Here is a 23,408-nt window from a genome sequence, read left to right on the forward strand (position 1 = left end):
CTCTGGAGCCAGTCACCCAGACCCCAGAGGCCTCCCGGGTGTCATCTGATGCCGGAGATGAAGCAGCAGGTGAGTGCAGTGAGATCGTGTAACAGAGGGGAGGGGGGTGGGATGGGTGCACAGTGGGTGAAGCACAAGGGAAACCTGTTATGCTCACCATGGACATCATGCAGCTGGCTGTGCATGTGCCAACATGTTCAGCAGTACAGTGTGACACATGGGGGTGCACCACATGGTGGCATAAACCATGTCCGGAACACACCCAGGTGGGTTGTCAGTGTGAGGTCCCATTGGCACTTCGGGACCCCTGTGATGCTCAGGCTGATGCCCACGTCACACATGGTGTTACCTTCAGAATGTCTGGGTCCCCTGTCTGAAGGAGAGGGCATGCCCTTTTGGACAGCTGTTGCACACATGACTGATTGTGATAGAAATGTAGCCGTGTTAGCCTGATCTGAGGAAGTGGGTCTGGCCCATGAAAGCTCCTCACCTAATAAACCATCTTGTTAGTCTTTTAAGTGCTACATAGTCCAGTTTTTTATGACTGATTGTGTCTTCCTCTTTTCCTCCACAGCCGGACCAGCCGTGCAAGAGGGCCGCAGCACTCCAACCCCACCTCCATCCCGGGGACATGGGAGCCGCAGACACAGGCGTGTCTATGTAGGCATCCTGAGGCAGCATGTGGCGCCCGTGCAGGAGCTCAACACCATCCTGCGAGAGAGGGCGGAGGCAGAGGCTCGGTGGCATGATTGGCTGATGGAGGAGCTGGTCCAGCAGCGCACGTCCCTGTGTGCCCCTCTCAGGGAGGTCTGTGGCTTGCCTGCTCCTGTGCCTGGTCCTGCTCCTCCAACACCCCATGACCCCACCCCACCAAACCCCCCTTCCACAGCACCATCCCTTTCCCCCCTTGCACCTCCCTCTCCCCAAGCCCCCACAGTCCCCCACCTCCTCTTTCCCCCTGGCCCTCCTCTCCCCCAGGCCTCCCAGTCCCAAGTGCACCTACCCTCTGTCATCCAGCCAATGGACAGTCACCCCACCCGATCTCGTGGCCATGGTGGACCCCGAACACGAGGCACAATCAGGAGACTGCGAGCAGGCAAGCACTGTGCAACCTTATCCCCTTCCCTCCTACAGGTTTCAAGTTCCCTTCCCCCCCTCCAAGTTTCAAGCACCCCCATCACCCCAGTTAAATACCAAGCATTGTGTTAAAGAAAATGTTTATTGTACATAGTTTGTCATGAAAGTATATTTTCTCCATCAAAAATCAACAAAAGCTTTTTTATGTTTGCAACAGTTATCAGTAACTGAAAGAATGTATATTTATAACAATAAAACAGAACTTATTCTTTTGAGACAAACCCTGGTGTTTATTATTTCTACAAACAGAGTCAGGATATGGGTTGAGGAGTGAAGCTCGTATGGGCCAGGGCCAAGCCCCCAGACAGAAGCCCCTCAGGAGAGTCAGTGGCCTCCAATAGAGAATCGCTCCTGTAGGGCCTCCCGGATGCGAACAGCAGACCAGTGAGCCTGGCGGATGGCAGCTGTCCCGGGCTGGGCAAAGTGCCTCTCCTGACCATCAGCACCTGTACCCCACCCTGGTAGGAAGGCCTCCCCTTTCCTCTCCACCAGGTTATGGAGAACGCAACATGCGGCCACCATCTCAGGGATGTTGCTCTCCCCCATGTCTAGCTGTGTGAGCAAGCACCGGAATCTCCCTTTTAAACGTCCGAACGCACATTCCACCTGGTTGCGAGCCCATTAAAGATGAGCATTAAACTGCTCCTTGCTTGCATCCAGGTGGCCGGTGTAGGGCTTCATCAGCCACAGCATCAGGGGGTAGGCAGCATGTGCACATCCCCACTATGCACACCGGCATGTGCACATCCCCAACCACAAAGTTGTGATGCGGGAAAAATGTTCCTTCCTGAAGCCTCCGGTAGAGGTACGAGTTCCTGAAGATGCGGGTATCACGTGCCCGCCCTGACCACCCACCACAAATGTCAGTAAACTGGCCACGATGGTCGATCAGGGCCTGGAGGACCATTGAAAAGTAGCCCTTTCTGTTAATGAATTGGGCTGCTCGATGGGGCGGTGCACGGATTGGAATGTGTGTCCCATTGAGCGCTCCTCCACAATTCGGGAACCCAAGGGCAGCAAAGCCGGCTACGACGCTGTCCAGATCTGGTAGACAGATGAGCCTGTTCAGCAGCTCCGAATTGATGGCCCTCACCACCTGCAGAAAGAGACAGACAACAAAATGTTAGAAGGGGTGCCTTATCTCTTAGGAGGAGAACCCACCACCCACCTTCCCTCTCAAACACCCCGGGAATCCCCTCCTCAGAACTCCCCCCCCAACAATTCAGGGTGAGTGGAGGAGCTCCCTCCCACTCCCCTTTGCCCTCTCCTGACATTCTCCCTCCCCCCACCCCCCAAAACTGTGACTTTCGCCAGACAATGACTTACCTCCATCAGGATGGATCCAACAGTAGACCTGCCCACTCCAAATTGGTGTCCCACGGAGCAGTAGCTGTCAGGAGTGGCCAGCTTCCAGAGGGCAATAGCGACCCTCTTTTCCAGGGGGATAACGGGCCGCAGGTGGGTGTCCTGCCGTTGCAGAGCTGGGGCAAGCCAGGTACACAGCTCCTGGAAAGTGGCCTTTCGCATCCGGAAGTTGCGGAGCCACTCTTGGTCATCCCAGAGCTGCATAACGAGCCTGTCCCACTAGTCAGAGCTAGTGTCAAGCCTCCAAAAACGCCTGTCCACAAAAAAGTTTGGAGGCAAGGGTAGTGGGGCTGCATGACGGACGAACCCTTCGTACCTCTGGTCTGGGTCCAGATGGGGAAGCAGCCTCATGACTGTGTCATGCAGATGCAGCAACACTTGCAGAATGATGGCGTGGGGCCATTGCCTGCTCAGGGGCAGCTCTGGCTCCATGCCAAAAAAAAAAAAAAAAAGGGTCTAAAACAGAAAAACCTCCAAACAAAAAACCTGCTGGGGTGTCCCAGGAAGCTGGGTACTCCAAACAAGCACTGCAATGTCTTGCTTACCTCCTAGAGGAACAGCAAAGGCAGCTGCAGGAGCAGAGCAATAGGTGTTCAGGGGCATCCCTTTAACCACGTGTCTCTGCAAAGGGAAGGCAGCAGCACCCGGAAGGAAATGCTGCCCCCATGCCCTGGCAGAAGTGGTTCCGGGTGGCTTTTTCTTTCGAAAGAGCGTCCAGCAGTCAGGATGCTCTTTTTCGAAAGACACTTTTTTGAAAGTGTCTTTCGAAAGAGGCTTGCAGTCTAGACGTAGCGTTAGATAGTAAGTTCTACAGGTCAGAGACAGACTCTTGTTTGTACAGCATCGAGCGCAAAAGGCCCTGTCTTCTACTACAATACAAAAATACTAGGAGGGCAAGATCCCTATCCAGAAGGTCTTACAACCTTTATATTCAAGAGTAAAGTGGGCGAAATCCGATGGCAGAAAATATGTGTTAAGTGAGCACTAAGAGCCAGCATCTGTCACGTGAGAGCAATAATTGTTTGGACCCTGTCTTATGTTTCTCTTCCATGACCACTCTCCCTAGACTAGGAGGGCTAGAATTTATATGGCCTATTCAAAGCCAGGTTTAGAGGAGGAACAAGCCTCTGACAGTGAAGCTGAGCAGGCCAGCCACTAGGGATAACCAACCAAAAAAAGGGACAAAAATCACCAATTAGGTTATGAAGAATCCTAGATGGAGAGCTTTAGCAGGTTCTCTCAAAAAAGCAAGTGCTTCATAATATTAGTATGGTAGCACCCATGAATCATATCTTAAAAGGTAATTAATTTATAAAAAAAGGGGAAATGTATTAAATGGAATTGTGAGATATTGATTAATTTAATAATTGTGTAACCACATCAAATCTTAGCAGTTACACAATTATTCAATAGGTCCTAGGGGCAGGGCCAGCAGCCAGTGCACTATTGGCCCCACTACCAGGGAGATCCCTGCCATCCTGCGCTGCTGCCTCTGTATCAGAGCCAGACGTGCAGGGTGGCAGGCAGGAGCCAGTCCAAAAGTTGGCTTCACACAAAGAGCAGTTCCCACCTGCCACTCTGCGCTGCTGCCTCTGATACAGAGGAAGCAGCAGCCCCTGTCCGCAGGGGCCAATGCTCTCCGTGGACAGAGGCTGCACTGGCATCCCACGGAGCAGGCTCCCCTGCACACACACCCCGCCTCTGTGGGAGTCAGCAAGGGGGGTGCAGGCAGCTTCATGGAGAGCCCACTTGAAACCTGGCTCTCCATGCATATCGGCTCCCGCCTCACCCTCCGCGGCCTATCAGAGGCAGCAGCTTGGGAGGGAGCAGGTAGCTCAGCAGGATCCAGTGCTCATGAGGAACCTGCTCCTGCCCCCAACTGCTGCTTCTGATAGAGGCAGCAAGGGGGGAAGATGTATAGTTGATAGGATTAACCAATAAGCCCAGGCTTATTGATTGTGTAGTTGACTACACAGTGACATCCCTAGTATGAAAAAAAACAAACAAACAAACCTACTGACTTGGGGTATGTCTACACTACCCCGCTAGTTCGAACTAGCGGGAGTAATGTAGTCATTCGCAGTTGCAAATGAAGCCCGGGATTTGAATTTCCCAGGCTTCATTTGCATGAAGCCAGCCGGCGCCATTTGCATGAAGCCGGCCGGCGCCATTTTTAAATGCTGGCTAGTTCGGAGGCGTACAGCTAGTTCGGATTAGAAGCCTAATCCGAACTAGCTAGTCCATGCCGCGTGTAGCCGCGGCATTTAAAAATGGTGCCGGCTGGCTTCATGCAAATGAAGCCTGGGAAATTCAAATCCCGGGCTTCATCTGCAAGTGCGGATGACTACATTACCCCCTCTAGTTCGAACTAGCGGGGTAGTGTAGACATACCCTTGTATACTAGTAGTTACTGACCTGTAAGATTCATATCCACTCCTTAACCCAATTCCCTGTTAAGATTTCCAATAGATCTACATTCATACATAATACTGAAGTGTGTCACAAGATGTAGTTGCATTCACAGATCACATCCTGCATTTACAGGTTCTCTTGCATATGCAGCAGTGATCCAACAAACTGAGTTTACTCTCTGAAGCAGTAGAATGTCTAAATAGAGAGTGAATGAGCCACAGACCTTGTCTACCCTCTTGAGTTTTGTTTCTATAGCCAGGGCTCGGAAAAGCCGGGTTCGGGCGATCTGTGCATGCGTAGAACGATCTGCGCATGCACAGATCGTTGGACTGCGCGGCTGGTGAGCGGGCCCTGGCTATTACTATGCTGGTATAAAAGTGTCAGAGGGGTAGCTGAGTTAGTCTGTAATTGGAAAAACTTAAACAATGAGTAGTCTAGCAGCACCTTAAAGGCTAACAAAACATGTAGATGGTAGCTGGTATCATGAGCTTTTGTGGGTCTTAAGGCACTGCTAGTCTATTAGCTGTTTTTTAAGTTTTATGCTGGTATAGTCAGAGCTGCATGCCCAACTCAGTGTGCTGCAGTTCTACAGTAAGAGAGTGCTTATACTGACATAGCTTATTCCATTTGAAGAATTATACTAAATTATATTAAGACCATTATTTTGTGTTCATACTAGGGCTTGTATACAACTATTACACACACACACACACACACACACACACACACACACACACCACCTATTTATGGGACTTATTTGTAACTATTTCATTTAAACATACACATTCCTAACTGACATAAATTTTACTGATACTGTATAACTAAATGTAGTCAGGTCTTAATAGAATACAGACTCTGGTATGTGCATGGCAACATGGGAGAAGCAGATGTTCTCCTGTTCAGCAATAATACTGCAAAATACTAATGTTATAGAAGCCTCACAAAGCACTAACAAGCCACTATCTGTTTATTATATAGAAGATAGGAAGCCATAGCAAATCTTGGATTCAGGAAAAGTATGCCATCCAAGTCAAGTAGCATTTCATCTAAATTACTTCAATCTGACAAAAGTTAAGTTAGCAACTGTATAAATACTCCACAATTAACTCAATTTCAACATAAATTAAGTTCTCAGGCAAGCAAACATTTAAGCATTTTGTTTGTATCAGGGGCACAACACAAATGGTCATCAAAACCAAGTTTGGGTGTTCTCATTTCTCCCATTGTATATAATAGAAGGAATGGAGTTTTTAATTTATGGTCTTGATTCAACAAGATCCTGAAGCATCCGCCTAACTTTTAAACACAAAGTGGTAATCCCAGTCCCTGTTGAACACAAGGCTCTAGAGCAGAGTGAAATTTTTCAGACAATTTTTTTTTCTTCCCCAGCTTAAAAATTCAGGTCAAGCAAAACATTTCAGGAGTTTCTGCTGAATTTACCAAATTGTTCCAACTCCACCTCCAAAATGTTTTATTTAGATTTTAAAAAAAAGTTTTGATTTTTCCATTCAAAAAAGGCTTTCATTTAAAAATTTACTTCCAATCTTTAAAAACGTTTTTAAAAATGAAAAGATTCATCTGACAAAAAGTTGAGACTGGCCTTCAAGCTAAAAAACCCCCAAAAAACAAAACAAAACAAAAACATGCCCCTATTTGCACAATACTAGGAGGTGCAACTCAAGTACCTTGTCAAATCATGATAGAAATGTAGCCGTGTTAGTCTGGTGTAGTTGAAACAAAAGACAGGACTATGTAGCACTTTAAAGACTAACAAGATGGTTTATTAGATGATGAGCTTTCGTGGGCCAGACCCACTTCCTCAGATCAAAAAAAAAATATATATTTTTTTTTGTTTTGATCTGAGGAAGTGGGTCTGGCCCACGAAAGCTCATCATCTAATAAACCACCTTGTTAGTCTTTAAAGTGCTACATAGTCCTGTATTTTGTTTGGTCAAATCATGGCCTTGATCCTGCAAATGTGACCAGGTGCCTTAACAATAAAGCATTTAAAACATTCTTATTAAGGACAAGGACATTAGCATTTGAAGAAACAAGCCTTATATTTTAGCTAAGTTACACCTGTACTCACCTCCAGAAGTGTAGTTCAAATCCTTCACATTTTTCCTTGCATTTTAAACATGGGGCACCAAATCCTTGTTCATGACCCAAGCCCATCTGTTTAAGAGTGAAGTGAAAATTTATGAAAATTTAAAATAATTTTAAGAGATTATATTTTGCATCTCAGTTACTATTATTTACCCTTATATTTTACTGTTGAGATATTAAATGTCAAAGAACAAAAGTTTAAATAATTAAATGACAACTTATGAGGCTGACATCTTAGTCACCAAGCCAAAACTAGAGACATTATAAGTACAGGAGTCATAAAAACTATTTCATCTAGTTATGAAAGGTAAACACTGAAAACACTAAAATAGCACATGTTCAAATGAAGGATCTAAACTATAGTCAAGAAATACCTCAAGACATTTATATACGTTAACTTCAGTGAGAGTCGGAATAAAACAATACAACACAATAAACTTTAACCTGTGTTATCCTTAAGTGTTATTAGCCACTGAATAGCTAAAAGTCTGGCATATCCCACCCTCAGTAGGCTAAAGGTTAGGTTGACAATGTTTAACCTGTTAATTGACTAAGTGGGATCTGGGCTGAGGATATGAACAACAAATGGATCTGAAAATGAGAGAGAAAGATTTCCTGAAGATTGTCATGTCTGGGAAGAAAAGAATTTCAGATTAAAGAAAAGTCATTTACATTATTCCTGTTCTCTGCATAACTTAATGATCTGAGTATAGATAAACTATTTTTTTAAGCCATGATTATCAGGTCAAGATTAAATAGAGATAATCAAGATTATCTATGTTAATTATGTATTCTAACATGTCCAAACAAAAAAGAACACAACTAGCATGATTATACAAAAGACTATAAACCATCATACATGGAAGACACAAAGTGAGTGAAGCTGGAAAAAATTTAAACAAAGGGCCAAGAGAATCATTTAACGTAAGCCCCTAAGTCTACCTCATGCTGGGTGCCTTAGCATATTTCACAAAAATAGTTTTTGTCAAACAATCTTAAAGAACAGAATCAGAAGTTCTGTTGATAAAGGAAACGGTGTTGGTATAATATACCCAGACTTTTGTAAGTACTTTGACTTAGTACTGCCTGACTGTCTGAATAAAAATACCACTATGCATTATTAATAAAGCACATGTCAAATGGATCACAACGAGGCTAATAGATTTTAAAAAAGTAGATGTCAATTGGGAACCAACTAATCAGGGTATTTCTGGGAGAGTAATAAACAATGGGGATACAATTTATAGGTGATACAGATTGGTGGAATGGTAAATAATTATTAGAACAGGGTAGTCAAAGAGCAATCTGGATTGCCTGGCAAAATGGGCCCTTGAAACAGAATATGCTTTTAAAAAACACAGTTATTGGAAAGTTATACATCTAACAACAAGGAGGCCACACCAACATAATGGAAATCTGCATTCTGGAAAGCAATGACTCTGAAAAGGATTGAGGATTGATAGCCGACAAGCAACTAAACAGGAACTCCTAGCACACTGTTGTGCCAACAAGGGCTAAGATGCTTGGATAAGATCCAGGGGGGCAACAATGCAATTTAACCTCTATATATGAAAAGAGAGATGGGGACCCTAGGCTGCCCATATGAGCTAGTTACCTTAAAGAGACTGAGTTGCTTGACACTTAATCCAATCTCTCTGCCCACAAAGAAAAGGATTCCAAAGTTTCTGTAGAAACTTGTAAGTTAAGCCTGTAAGTTCATATCGATCCATAAGTTCCAAAGTTAAAAGGGACCATTATGATAATCTACTCCAGGGGTGGGCAATAATTTTCGCAGGCGGGCCACTTAATGATGTGGTAGAGGCCAGCTTCACCCCTCAGAAAGGGTGGGGCTTGGCGTGGAAGAGGTAAGGCTGAGGACTGGCCTCCCCCCAGAGTTTGCCTAGGGCCAGAGTCTTAGAATTAAAAACACAGCAAAGGGCTCATGGCCCCGCCACTACCATGTTGCCTGGCAGCTGCCCAGGATTGCTGTGGTTATTTGAAGGGCTCGTTGCTTTGATCCCTGTCAGGGTAGCGCTGTGACTGGGAGCCTTGGACCATTTAAATAGAATGCTGCTGCCTGAGCCACTGCATGGAAATTCAGAGGCATGAGCAGCAAAATATAAATAGAAAGTGGACAGATGCAGTCCAAGAATCAAGGTGTTAAGAGGGCCAGATCCAGCACTCAAGCCACATCTTGCCCAGCCCTGATCTACTCTAACCTCTTACATAATAATTTCCACCAAAAATGTCTAGAGCATATCCTTTAGAAAAAATATCCAACTAGGATTTAGAAAATTGTCAGTTAGTAAATAAGTTATTGCAATAATTAATCACTCAGTGTTACAATGTATGCCTTATTTCCAGTTTGAATTTGTCTAGCTACAACCGTCATGAATCTTCAGAAATGTATTAGTCTCTACCCCACTATCTGGTCATATTCAGTGCCTCTGACAGCAGAACTACTCATTCCACCTCCCAAAACATTTATAGAACATCCATAAACAATGCTGTTTCAGAGGTTTCTCCTTCACATGAGCACTCTGCACTTACCAACAGGTGTCAAGTAATATTGTCAATGGATATTTAGGAGATGCCGGTCTTATTTCAGCAGTAAGGACTGACTATATACACAGAACTTCTGAGTATTGACTACAACACACCATCTTTGGTGCACTCAAACAGTCTTTAAATTGGACAATGAAGCCAATGAAATGCACTTCATTTTCCCCATTGCTTCTCTCAAAAATGGTATGCGTCTGAACCTTCCAAATAGCACTTTATGTTGGATCTTTGGCACCATTACTCTATGCCACAGTAGCCTGTCAATGTATCCAAAAATATACCAAAGTGGACTCAATACGTGCATAAGTAGAGAATGAGAGTTTAAAGAGGATGGAACCAATTTATCCATAAATGGAATTATGGAAGAAACTGGACAGATGGGTCAGATGAAAGGCTGCCAAAGCAAGGTTTCTTCACGTCAGTTTCTGTTAAAGAAAATGTTATTCAAGAAAGCTATCCAAAAATATCTGCTATTTCAAACCAGATTGCTGACGTAGGGACAGGCTGGGTATGGAAGACAGTACAAATATAATGGATACAGGTCATCTGTTTAATGATCCTTTCATGACTCAAGGGCACATGTTTTAAATGGTTACAGCTAAGCAACTACAAAATCACTACTCCATTCCAAGTTGAACAACTGTCACAGTTAACCAGCTATACATGCCAGAGCTTATAGCAAAATTCTATAACCCCACTGGCCGTATATAAGCATTTAATAGTTTATTCATATGTAAGATATTATAGCAGCCTTGAATTATTACTACAAGCCTGGATTACCATGGATTTATAACTAGGCCACAAATATTTGACTGAGGCTCAAATTTGGCATAAAAGATATCTGTAGCACTTCCCACCCATATTTCGTACTCCAAATAGGACTTAAAAAAAACAGGCTGGCAGCATGTAAAAAAAAGAAAAGATTTTAGCACTTTGTAAATGAGCCATTGCACTGGAAATGGAGGGGTTTTTGTTTTTACAAACGTTGATATGGAGGGATTCAGGCAAAACAGCAGTTTAATCTAATGCCTGTGACTAATTTGTAGCCTATAAACCAATGTCACTCATAAAAGGATGGGAGTTAGAATGCAGAATATCCTTACATTTCCAAGATTCAGATACATACTAGTGCACCTACCTTGGGGATAGTATATTTCATGTTTTAGCGTGTTACCATCAAATATCACTTTCAGTTACCATTGCTGTTTGTGATTATTTTTACCTAGCACAATATTGCTTAGTGCTAGAAATGGATAATTAATCTGTAGCCATTATATGAGTTTTGTTTTTGTAGGTTATGAAATACAAGCTGCAGGAGTTATCACTTCAAGAGTTAGGTTCAAGAGTGAGATGAAAATCACATTAGAAGAAAATAGATCATCTATTGAGATCTCATCTGAGGAGATGTAGTCAAGGTTCCTGAAATGTAACTGAAAATCCCTCTTACAAATTAAAATGTGAGAAGTGATTCCACCAGACTTCTAGGGGACGCTATTTGGAAGTTTCCTTAAAGATTAACAGTCACAAACTTTCCAATGCAGTACCCAAACCCAGGGTTTGGATTTCTCACCTTTCCTTAGTTTCCTTTGTACTTATCTGAAGAAAAAAAGCTAAGTGAAGGACGTAAAGGAGAGAAGAGACATAACTTAGTGTCATTTCTAGAGATTTTCTACTGCAAATCTTCCTTTTCATCTCTTCCTTTAAGAGTCCCCTCCTATACTGAAATCAGTGAGGCCTATTTGATTTTACTGTGATCATGAGTTACCCTAAACTCTAGCTCTACGAAAATATCAACCTCTGGGGGGGGGGGGGGGGAAAAAGGTCCCTAAGTACTTCCAATGTTTTCAGATCTGTCCGGGATTTAAAAAGTTGTGTTTCTATGTATAAGTCATTCTCTGAGTCCTCAATACTATAAAAACAGAGATTTTTTTCTCAGTCTTAAAGCACCTATACAAGGAGGGTCACATTAGGATACCCAATACTTCACATTGGAAAAGTTTTCAATGTGCTGTATTTTTTATATATATTCTTTTGCTGCTGAGAGAAAAGAATCATTCACATACTTATTCACATTTGCAAAGCAACACAAGGAACATGCTTTATACACGTGTCCTTGGAAGAGTATTAGAAAACAAGAAGTTTTGTTGTTGTTGTTTAAAGCATTAATTATTCATCCATATGGATGTGGAAGAGTGAACAGAAAAAGATGAAAAAAACCCACTTAGCTTTCCACAGTGCCTCACCATACTGTAGGGACTGTCAGAAATCAGTTTGTTTTGTGATCTTTTTTCTAATTTAGTTTAAAGAAATGTCTAAAATAAGTGTAAAGACAACAACAAAGAGGAGAAAATAAACACAAGAGATTCAGCTGTGGGTACCACCATATTGATACTATTTTCATCAGGCAACTAAGTTTATCCTCGCTGTTGATTTGGCTTTTACAATTGATAAACCTGATGAAATGTAATTTGAAATAAAAAAAAAAAAATCAAGAAACAGATCAGAGTGGTATTAGATTTCACATTCTATTTCTTATGATGGCAATGTATAACTACAATTTATAGAAAACCTATTAAGAGAAAGAGTTACTGTCTTGATGCTTTTCTATGTAGGTATAGGCTTCTCAGACAATGGCTATGCAATTTAATACCAGCAATATGCATAATGAAGAGCATCATGTTATCCTCAACCCTAGCACATTCCACAGTTTTCTGACTATAATCGGTCATAAAACAGGATGATGGTTTTATAGGGGTATGAAAGAGAAATAAAATACTCCCTCCCCCCCAAAAAAGATTAGGATTTAGATTGGCTCCAGTTCTGCCCAGTATCTTCATCAATTCCATACTGTGTCCAGTTCTTAGTGCCACATTTCAGGAAAGACATGGACAAACTGAAAAAAGTTGAGAGCAGTGCTCCCTGTAAGTTGTGCACTTGTACAGCTGCTCATTAGAGATTCAAAAGCCACTCAGCTAATTAAGAGAGCACCCACAGGGTTTTTTGTTATTAGTAGTGCATATAAAAATTATTCCTCACATGGATGGAAAAAATTAGAAGGAACATTGGTCAAGAGGGAAGCAACAAAATTGATCAAAGGTCTAGAAAACATGTCCTATAGGAAAGATTGAAAAATGTATCTTTGTTTTGTTTTGTCTAGAGAAGAGAAGGCTGATAGAGACAAAAATAGTTTTCAAGTACATTAAAGGTACTTTGCAAGGAAAGGAGGAAGGAGTAAAATTATTCTCCGTAACCTCTTTGGATAGGACAATAAGCCAGGGGCTTAAATTGCAGCAAGGGAGGTTGTCAGATGTTAGGAAAAACTTCCTAACTGTCAGGGTGTTTAGGTGTTGGAATAAATTGCCCAGAGATATTGTGGAATCTCAGTCATTGTCTACCTGTTCTTAAAAACATACAAAACACTTGTCAGAAATGGCGTAGTTGTTATTTAGTCTTGCCTTGAGTGCAGGAGACTGGACTAGATGACTTAACTAAGTTCCCTTTCACTTTTACGCTTCTAAGATTTAGGAGCATGTGTGGGGGGGGAAAACCCATTTACCAATATTAAGATGCCAGAAAAATGTTTGCATCTAAGAAGAACATTAGTGAGGATAGATACCAGCATACATAACAGTATAAATCATGGAGCTGGACACAACAGATAAAGATTACTACACAAATAGTCTAATAATTCATTTGTTACAACATTCTGTAGCTAAAAATTATAAGAGTCAGAATGTAAATATTAAAGCACTGGTACACTGCCTAGCGATAAAATCTAAGGCTATTAAAGAGACTTATTCTTAAAATTGACAAAGAATGCTAGTTATGTTTATTCAAATTGTACAACTATTTGCCGGTTACATATACATCCAGCTGTCAGAGATATGGGAACGATAACCATGGTCATAAACAGGGCCATTGATGGGGACAGGGGAGACAGCGTTCCCTGAAAACTGAGTGCTTGGGTGGCCACCCAGGAGAAATTAAAATGCCACCCAGCTGATTAGTGGAGAGCTCACAGCCATCAATTCAGCCATCAATTCTGTTCTAGAGATTTTTCCCTTCATTCTTTTGTATGCCTCTCACATCTTTGAGAGGGTGGAGAGGGATCATATGAAAAAGGAATGATCAAAATACAAGAAACATCAGTTAACAGTTTAGTCTAGTCTATTTCCACTTCAGTGAGTTATGTAGCTGGCATCCTGCACAACAATCATTTATGCAATCAACTGAAATTAGAAAACTGTGTCAAATGAGACTTTTTAAAAACACATGCCTAGAGGAGACATACCTGATGTATCATTTAGAAAAGGAACAAAAAAAAAAAAAAGCAATGTTTTTCCTTCAAGTTCCTCTCATGCTTTGTTCAGTTTTGTAGATACCATTTCATATTTAGCTAGAAGCCATTCTGTATAACAAAAGCCATTTCAGTTTCTTGTGTCTGCAGGAGGGAGTGAACTGGCCTTCACCTAGGTGGGGAGAGACCAGAGGAATGCGCTGTTGGAATGTGTTAATGAACTATTTTGAGCTGAAGCTCGAACTCCCTTTTAACCTGTTTCTTTCTATGCTGATAATAATTCCTCTTTGAAGTTCTCTTTGATTTCTTGCCGTGACGTCAGACGTGTTTGGTTAAGGGTATAAAATACTAGGATTGATTGTATTAGCCAGCTTTACTGGGCCCGACTTTGCTGGGACCACGTTTGGCTCACTTTGCTTTGCTGATCAATAAAGCAAATCAGTTGTTAGCCGCCTAAACAGAGAGGAGCGTGTTTTTGCTTTGACAGTTTCAATAACAGTAAAAAAAAAAAATTATAAATCGGAGAAATCTCTGTTACAAAGGAGGCTGTTAACCAGCTTTCTCTTAACAATTCTCAGAGCCAAATATTGTTAGTAATCTTGTTATTTAGGTCTTGTTACTTTTGCTTGTGAGGAAAGGATGGCTTGTTATCTGTCACTTGAATCACTTAATGATTACCTGTTGTGACCATTCCCTCTGGGGCACCTGGCATTAGTCACTGTGTTTCATAACACAGGTTATGAAAATGGGCCTTTGGTTTGACCCAGTGTGGCTGTTTTCATGTTCCAAGTGCACTTGGAGGCAGTATTCCTTTTAGCTTCTTAACCTAAACACAGGACAACTTTTTCACTTCAGAAGTGATTTGCTGATAGGAAGAACATGTTCCATACAGCCCTTCCAGGATGCATGAGCATTTCCTGTTTTGTTTTCTTCAAATGAAGAAAATAAATTGCTCTAAGCTTAACAAAACATAGAATTAGAATCATCCTCCTCCACTTGCTGTGATTTTTCCTTGAGAACAAAATTGTTAGTCTGTACAGTACTGACAAGTTAAATGGATTTTCCTTAATTTTTTTAAACACTACATTGACAGTGACTGGGCTCAGCTTTCTGTTGTAAACAGTTTCCATGGCAGTAGAAACCAAACAGAAGTGTCACAAAAAGGAAGTGAATTTCAATAGATATTACTAAACTATGCTTTTGCAAAACACAGCATCCATCTGTATTTGTTTAGGTGGGAAGTTAAAGGTTGCACTCTTTCCTCAAATATTTTTACTAATGATTTCTAAAGTTGCTTTCTCCATTTGTATTCAGTTTTATTGGAAGATCTTGACATTTTAATAATGAAAAAAGCAGACACTCCACATTTTTAAGAGCAATGTTTTGATCTTTTTCTGTCATAACTATGTAGGCATTTTCACAAAGCAAGTAATGTACCAGGGAAGTGGTACAGAATAGTAGTATTCATTGCCAGCTTTTCATTTTCTCTGGTAAGCCATGCTTACAGCATAATTACATTGTTTGTAATGCAGGATGGGCCATGACCTACTGACTCATTTTACAAAGTTCACCAGTGTGACAGACAGGGCAAAGTCAATTCAGACTTAGAAAAAATGTCTTAACAGGGAGTTTAATGAAGTGTAACTGTTTGGTATTCTTTTGTTCTTGTAGTGAAGTTAATGAAAGTTATAGAACAAGGCTAAACAACCCACTATTCTTATCACATGCCGATTATACGATAGGCATATGCCTATTACATCGTCAAATATTGTGTTGTGTACTTCTTTCACATTACTTCTATTGTATAATCTTTTAGTCCTCATTTTAGATACAAGGCATTTTCATTATACCTAGTTTAATGACAGTTTAAAAAAAAACTACTGAATTAATGTTGTGAGAGTAGAATAAACATCTTTATATGCAAAAGCAGTAAAATTAAAATATTAAGAAAAATAATTAAGTTCACTTGTTCCAGCCACTGTTGTACGGTTACATTGTCAGTGTTGCAATTCCAGGGCAGTTTTGGAGGACTCTGTTTCATAGCTCAGGAACTCCTTTCATAGCTGGGCAGCAGTGGCTTCCTTTTCCCAACACAATGCAGGAGGAGTAGTTAATGAAGGTAACAGCCCAAGGGAAATCCCTTCCCCTGTTGCCAAGAGGTGACAGCAAATGGGACAAAGGGGAGAGAGAAGGGCTTACCTTTTTGCATGTTCACTTTCAGCATGGGGGTATATATATGTTGAAAATTCGGCTGGCAATTGCCATAAAACATACAGAAGGAGTAGTTCAGAAACTACAATACAGACTAGAAAACAAAACTTTACTTTGCTTATTCTGTTTACATTATTTCATGACTTTAGGGCAAATCTTACGAATCCTGGGTGCTGATTCACTCTTTGAGCTCATGAGTTGGTAGTACCACAAACTCACATGCACAAAGAAGATTGAGTTAATGGTAGTCAAGTGAGTTAAGGACAGTCAAAAGAGTTTTACAGTACAAGGGGAGTTGAAGTGAGTACTACAGCAAATTCATTACTAAGGGCTTGTCTGCACTGGCAAGTTACTGTGCTGTAACTTTCTTGCTCAAGAGTATGAAAAATACCCCCTTGAGCACAGCAAGTAACAGCACTGTAAAGCATCAGTGTTGATAGTACTACCCCACAGAGCCATACTCCCACCGCTGCTAGCTACTCCCTTTGTGGAGGTGGTTTTCCCAGAGTGCTGGAAGGTCATGACCATGCTGTTGTATTAATATGCAAATGTGGCTGTGCTTTAAACTCAGAAGCGTAAACAAAGATTTATATGAAAACAGCAGAGCCTGATCCTGAATTCCAAGTTCCCACTGTCTTCGCTGCAGTGCTCCTCAGAGAGGTGTTTAATACTGTATTACTGCACAGCTTGAAAAGGAGAAGGGTGTGGCCCAAAACCACAGTTTCCTGATACTTTGTATCCTCCATCTCAAGGCTCTTGATCTGGAGCGGAAATAGAGACTCTGAGCTTATGTTTATTAGGCTAGGTGTATAGTGCACCGCTAACCCAAAGTAATCAGCACCCGAATCTGAGCATTTGGAATAATCTAGCCTGGGTAGGATCTTCCCTCTTGAAAGACTGCATCACTGTGTCCTCACTGTTTCTGTATTTGCCTGTATGTAGCCAGGACATATCCTACAGTACTTTATTCTGAGATGCTCTACGAACTTGCCTAGTCAATTGTGAAAACAATTGTCTGTCCTTTTGCGAAAGAAGTAGGGAGAAGAAACTGTTGGAAGTGGACCCTGAATGATTTTTGCCAGTATCCTCTTTGCAAAGTTAACAGGTACCAGCCCAACTTTAAGTGAACCTCAGATTCTTTCCGATGCTCCCTGCTCAGCCCGCTATCTTGAATTTACAGAACCAGCAAACCTCAATGGGTAGTGCCAAGGGTTAAACCTGAATAAAAGCCATTGTTAATTGTCCAGCACAGACATACCCTTAGAAAGGCTGTGCCAGTGTAACCAAATCTATTTTTAAAATGGATCCCATTACATCAGAGCAAATTCCTAAAATACTTGTATTTGAATCAGTTTAAAAAACAAGAAGTCACACTTGAACCAATTTGGCAATTCCATATGCATTTACTGTGATATTATTTAAGTCTAAATTAAAAGCAATTAAAGATTTCATAACAGATTGTGTCAGAAGAATGGTCTATCTAGTCTTCTGACAGTAGCCAATGCCATTAGAAGGACTTAAATTAACAGGTTATCATCAAGTCATCTAACCCTTGTTGCCCATTCTCAGTTTCTGAAAAACAGAGGGTGGAGACACTTCAGACACTTCTAACCCTCTTGCGCAACGCCATTCTTCCTGAAAAGTAATAGGTGTAACTGCATTGTGCAACAGGGTTTTTCTTGCACAAGAAGGGGCAGTGTAGATGCTCCTTCTTGCGCAAGAGCCTCTTCTGAAAAAAAATGGTGGCTCATTAGGTATGCAAATGAGGCTCAGCGATATTCCACGCTTAGCCTCATTTGCATATTACTTGTGCAAGAAGCCACGAGTGTAGACATAGCCTCAATGTACTACAGGAAAAATATTGAATTGTCAAAGATTTTTTAATTTCTAATTTCTGTCAACATTGGATCTTGGAGTTTGTGGCACATTCTACTCAATTCACTGTTCCTTGTTTCATTTTTAGAACATAAGCCTTTCAGTTCAATGAACTGCTATTGCGAAACAACCACATTACAGATTTAGGGCACCAGATATATCCACAACCACATCCATTACTAAATGGCAGGCTTCTGACCAAATACCAAGCCAAATTTCTTCCTTAAAAAATAGGTTCTTAGGTTTAGATATGGTGATTACCCAATTACCTTATCAGCTCTGGAGTGGCAAAATTCACTGGTTGTATCTGAGTTTCTCTGAAAAATTCAGTGGTTTTGATGTTTGTTTTGATTGTGTTAAGAGAAAAACAGCTGGTGAAGTAAAATGAGGGTTGGAGAGAAATGGGAGAAAAGAAAATGGTTTTCAATAAAGCATAGAGAAGGCATTAGGAAGAAAGGAGACAGCTAGGATTCATTTGTTGTGTAATGTAGACATTCAGAACTGTGGCCATTTTGTAAATTCATGGCAGTATAAAACAATTTTAAGCAACATTTTATTTCACCGTACGCATTAAAGAAAGAAACTCAGTTGTACAATGAGGGTTGATGATTGACTGTTGAACATAGGATCACACAATGAAGCTGTCTGTTCATTCTGTTGATGAGCAGTTAACAGGCCAATTTCTGTCCCTTTGAGTAATATAAAGGTAGTCTTTACTTGTTTTTTAAAAAATTGAGGAGACAGGATAAAAATAATTATTGAGAGTTTCATTTTAATGTATATAGTTGGGACCTCTGGGGAAGTCTTCCCTATTCCTGACTGTCAGGTTAATTTATAGAAATGCAGCTATTCAGCTCTTTTTATTGTGTCTTCTTGAAAGTTTGTATATCTGATATCAACAGAAAAGTCTTTGGAGAAAGAATAGCTTTGGAGTCTAAGGGTATGTCTAGACAACATGGCTCCGTCGACAGAGCCATGTAGATTTGTTTGTTTGGCAAAGGGAAATGAAGCTGCGATTTAAATAATCGCGGCTTCATTTAAATTTACATGGCTGCCGCGCTGAGCCGACAAACAGTTAATCAGCTGTTTGTCAGCTCAGCACGCTAGTCTGGACGCTAGTCTGTCGAAATGAAAGCCTTTATCGACATCCCCGGTAAACCTCATCCTACAAGGCATAACAGGGATGTCAATAAAAGGCTTTCAGGTCGGCACGGAGCATCCAGACTAGTGCGCTGAGCCGACAAACAGCTGATCAGCTGTTTGTCGGCTCAGCGCGGCAGCCATGTAAATTTAAATGAAGCTGCGATTATTTAAATCGCGGCTTCATTTCCCTTTGCCGATCTGTCTAATCTACGTGGCTCCCTTGATGGAGCCATGTAGTCTAGACACACCCTAAGAGAGAAAAGTGAAAGCTGGCTAAAAACAATACAGAACAGAAAACCCTTGCATATCAGAATATTATCTTTCACCATTTCTATTAACTATTGCATGATTTAAAGCAGGTATTCATCCATGACAGTTTTGCTCAAACTAAGAGCAAACTATTAAGCAAAAGTAGAACCTGACGACACCTATCTGTTTTCATAACTGATATGCTAACCTATGAAAACACAGGTGTGACATTTTAGATTTACTCTTCTCCGACTCTTCATCTTATACACAAGTAATTTTTCAGAAAGGGTGGGGACCCTGAGGTTGTCAAGCATCTAAATATTCTACAGGGGCTTAGAGAGTCCATTTCATAACTGCACTCAGATAGGGTTTTTTCCCCCCCACTAATTAAAGTTCCATTCATAAGGGATTGTGAAGGCACATCCCTGCCCATATGTAACTGCTATTACACAGCCTCATTAAAAAAAAAAGTTCAATGGATGTGTGTGGCTGCACACACCCACCATCAACTGCATGGTCAGGGCCTAAATAATGATGTGTGCAGGCTGAGAAGTGTTAGGCAGGTTGATTATGTTTGAGCAGGAGTCAACAAATGAGTTGACTCAGTCTCCCATGACAGCTTCATCATTTTGGTAAGTTTCTGGTGAACAAATTGAAAGACCACGCAGTTACTTTAAAATATTTTATTTTTAATCTATGTATGTATACACACCACACACACAAAGATGTAATGTTTACCCTTACTGGATTTTAATACGGTCATACAGCAACATTTCTGTCAGATTTTAAGATGTCTCTTCCACTTATTTCTAAACAAAGGAGATTTTTATGTCTGCAAGTTTGGATAAAAGAGCAATAAAGTAACTTATGAATCTCTCTACCTAGACAAATACTTACTACAAAACTGAAAATATTCACATTTGCAGACAACCTTTGCGCCTCAAGCCAAGTTTTAATATAATCTTTTAAGACACTTCTATATTCAAATTAACAGGCATGCAAGGTTTCTTCTGCATTTGTAATGTCTGTCACCAGACAAATGAAATAGTTTAATAACTATAGTTTTCAACTATGAATAATTTGAGACCACTCAGAACCCAATACTGAGTCCTTAAAAAAACATACCTTTTACAGAATCTTGCAAAGATTATATTCTAGCCACCTATCCAAAATTCATTGCTGAAGAAATCTAAATTAAACAAGAACTTTGACTCTCCATCAGCTCCTCTTACTTCTTTTCAAATCAAATAATAATAATAATAATAATATCCCAAAGAAAAATTTGATATCCTAGCAGACGGACAGTTTTTTTCATGCCAATAAAACAAGGTCATCATTGGACAGGACATGAAATCCATGTACTTCTGCCCAAAAATCAGTCAACTGGTTTTTGGAATATCCCTGTACTGCACTTAACAAATTAGCTACAGATTTAATAGTATTTAAGATTTAATAATATGGCCTTTATATTTGTTATATACCCAAACACAGGTTAGCATGTTGGGTATATCACAATCTGTTTTATTTTTTCAGTCTTCCCTTTTTCTTATATGGCACTAACTTTTATTTGTCCCCTCCATCAGATGAAAAAAAAAAGTAAGGGCTGTAAGATCACCAGACTGCAGTGACATCTACCTTGAGAGAAGTTTTCTGTACTTAAACTGAAAGTGGAGAGAACTCTTCTTCGGCTGGGGCAGGGCAGGAAGGTCACTAAGTTAGTCATTCAGTGCCTCTCATACCTTATATTGTACAAGTTTATTCTGGTCATATTACACAATCCTTCCTATAATCTTCTACTTTAAAAAAAGGCAAGTTCCCAACTTTCCCCCAGCCGCCACTTGCACACTACCCCGCCCCCCACTTCCATTTATGAGTCTGAAAGCTAGCAGCAAAGCTAGCAAACTTGAGCGAGAACCAGGAACCGGGCAGACATCACGCAGGCTGGGAGAGCTTCACCTCATATTCAGCCAGATGTCCGATGCAGAGCCCCAGTTATCCCGAACCACTGGCACTCAAGCGCTGTCCCTTGAGAAGACACCAGCAACTTGCGGGACAAGTGAATGCAATTCAAGCAGATCCTGGCCGACCTCAGAGTTTAACGTGTGCGTTTGGGTCTCCCCACTCCCCCTCCCCCCAACACACACCGGTTAGCTATGAGTGAGCCAGGAGGGGCACACTCCTGTGGAATGCGCTTCGCTATCCCCCGTGGATCTGTGGACAGGCTAGCGGAGCCTGCGGCTAGACCGGGAGGGAACAATGAGCAGCAGCGGGGAGCTGGGGCGTTGCCCACGCCCGCAGCGCGCGGGGCAGGTAACCCGGGGCACGCTCGCGCTCACCTTTTTCACTTTGCTCTCCAAGTCCATTGTCTCGCTCCGCACCAAGGCCGGGCAGGCGGGCGAGCGAGGGAGACGCTGCCCAGCGGCGCGCGGGCGTGGTTAGAGCCGGAGGCGCCTGGGCTGCGCGAGCCTCACCCCGGGTTGCCCCCGCAGACCGAGGCGCTCTGACACGCCAAACTTCCGCTGCCCTGCGGCACTGGCGGCTGCTCTCACCGCCGCGGCGGGTGCCGAAAGGGAACAAAGGCAGCTCCCCAGCCAATCGCGGCTTAGCGGCTCGAGCCAATCAGAGTCGTACACCGGGCTCCGGGTGGCTTGCACGCTGAGCAGCCCGGGGCTTGCGAAGGGTCCCGAGGTGGGCGCGCCGGTGCTCAGGTTCAGCGCTGTGCAGCCGCCGCCGCCGCCGCCGCACGTGGCAGCCTGCTCAGCGCCCAGTAGCGGTGTGGGAAGAACTGCGAGGCGTTGGGGACAGAGAGGGGCCCGTGTGAGTGGGGCTTTTGACCCATTCACAGACGGATGAGTCAGCTGATAAGGTCATGGAGAAGGTATTTGCTGGCACAACTCTCCAGCTGTGGGCATATCCGCCTAGATTCAGTTGCGTTCCTCCCCAAAGGAGGGGAAATGGCCTGAAATCTAGTGATGTATTGGCAGGAGACCGGATCAGGGCCTGCCTCTCAAACTCTGGCCCCACGTGTTCAGTAACTTCCCGGCCAGAAACTTGCCTCTGTCCTCCCCTTCCTCCTCCCCCCTTTTGTTTGACTTGTCGGTTGATAAATATGTTTCCTCTGCCTTGAGCTCTGCTGCCTTTGGGCATCTTGCCAAGCTCTAAAGAATTTCGCTGATAAATCACTGTGGTCTGAGGATGACAAAGCAGCTCAACCGAATGTCAAGCTGACACAAACTATGTTTAAAGAAAACTATGTCGGGATTTTGGCTTTGTACCCTTCGCTTTGGGACATCTGGCCAATTGCAGGCTACTTGGCTGGGACATCACTTTTTGCACTATTCTGGTTTGTTTATTGTATTATATGTTATCATTTATATTCTTGTAGGGTCGAGAGGCCTCTGTCAATTAGCAAACGGAGGAGTTGGGCAGGGAGGGATTTAAAGCCAGATTTTTCATAGTATGTAGGTTCATACTAAAACTCCATTAGCATTCAGCACCCACACACAGGTACTTTTAAAAATTCAGTTAACAGTAGGATTTACGAAAGTATTTGGGGGGGATGGTGGAATCCACAAAGAGATTTAGGCATTACAACATTTGCCTAATTTGTAGAGAAGAATAGTCCTGTGATCTACAAAGCAGAATTAGATATCTAGACTTTCTATAGAATAGAGAAAGATGCCTTAAAATATGATCTATAAAAAATAGCAAGCCTACACTGAGAAATGGGTGGTGCTGATCTATCAAACCATGCACCTTTCTCCGAAATAGGTACCTAAATCCCTCTAGGCAGCTAGGGAAGTGCCTAGCTTTGGTAGTGATCCACATTCAGGACCTGTCTCCATACTTAGATTCCTGCATGGTTTCTTGTGGGAAAGTGTTATGCATCCCTTCACCTGCTGGTACTTAATAAAACCATATAAAGTTGTAAGTGGTGCCCACCTTACAACTTTTATCCCAGTTGCTGGAGCACTCATCTGGGAGTCCCCTGTTCCACCCACTTCCACCTGAAGGTCCTGCCCCTGTTCAACCTCTTCCCCCTGAGGCCCTG

The 23,408-nt window shown here is 42.2% G+C and overlaps 1 protein-coding gene across 2 annotated transcripts in view; it reads right to left on the minus strand.

Annotated features, from left to right (window-relative positions):
- TES (testin LIM domain protein) overlaps positions 1 to 22,096 on the minus strand; it is a 42,923-nt gene extending 20,827 nt beyond the window's left edge. Inside the window, exons 1-3 of one of the 2 annotated variants that reach the window (XM_014573352.4) lie at positions 21,694 to 22,096; positions 13,874 to 14,051; positions 7,004 to 7,089 (exon numbers count right to left, since the gene is read on the minus strand). In XM_014573352.4, the coding sequence (XP_014428838.2) occupies positions 7,004 to 7,089; positions 13,874 to 13,885 (98 nt within the window). In that variant the 5' untranslated portion in view covers positions 13,886 to 14,051; positions 21,694 to 22,096. The remainder of the gene's footprint in view (positions 1 to 7,003; positions 7,090 to 13,873; positions 14,052 to 21,693) is intronic. The other variant, XM_006122535.5, reaches the window with a different exon arrangement.
- Between the last annotated feature and the right edge of the window lie 1,312 nt (positions 22,097 to 23,408).

Source organism: Pelodiscus sinensis, chromosome 1, assembly GCF_052426305.1.
Source record: "Pelodiscus sinensis isolate ZL-2025 chromosome 1, ASM5242630v1, whole genome shotgun sequence".
In the NCBI taxonomy this organism is placed as follows: Eukaryota; Metazoa; Chordata; order Testudines; family Trionychidae; genus Pelodiscus; species Pelodiscus sinensis.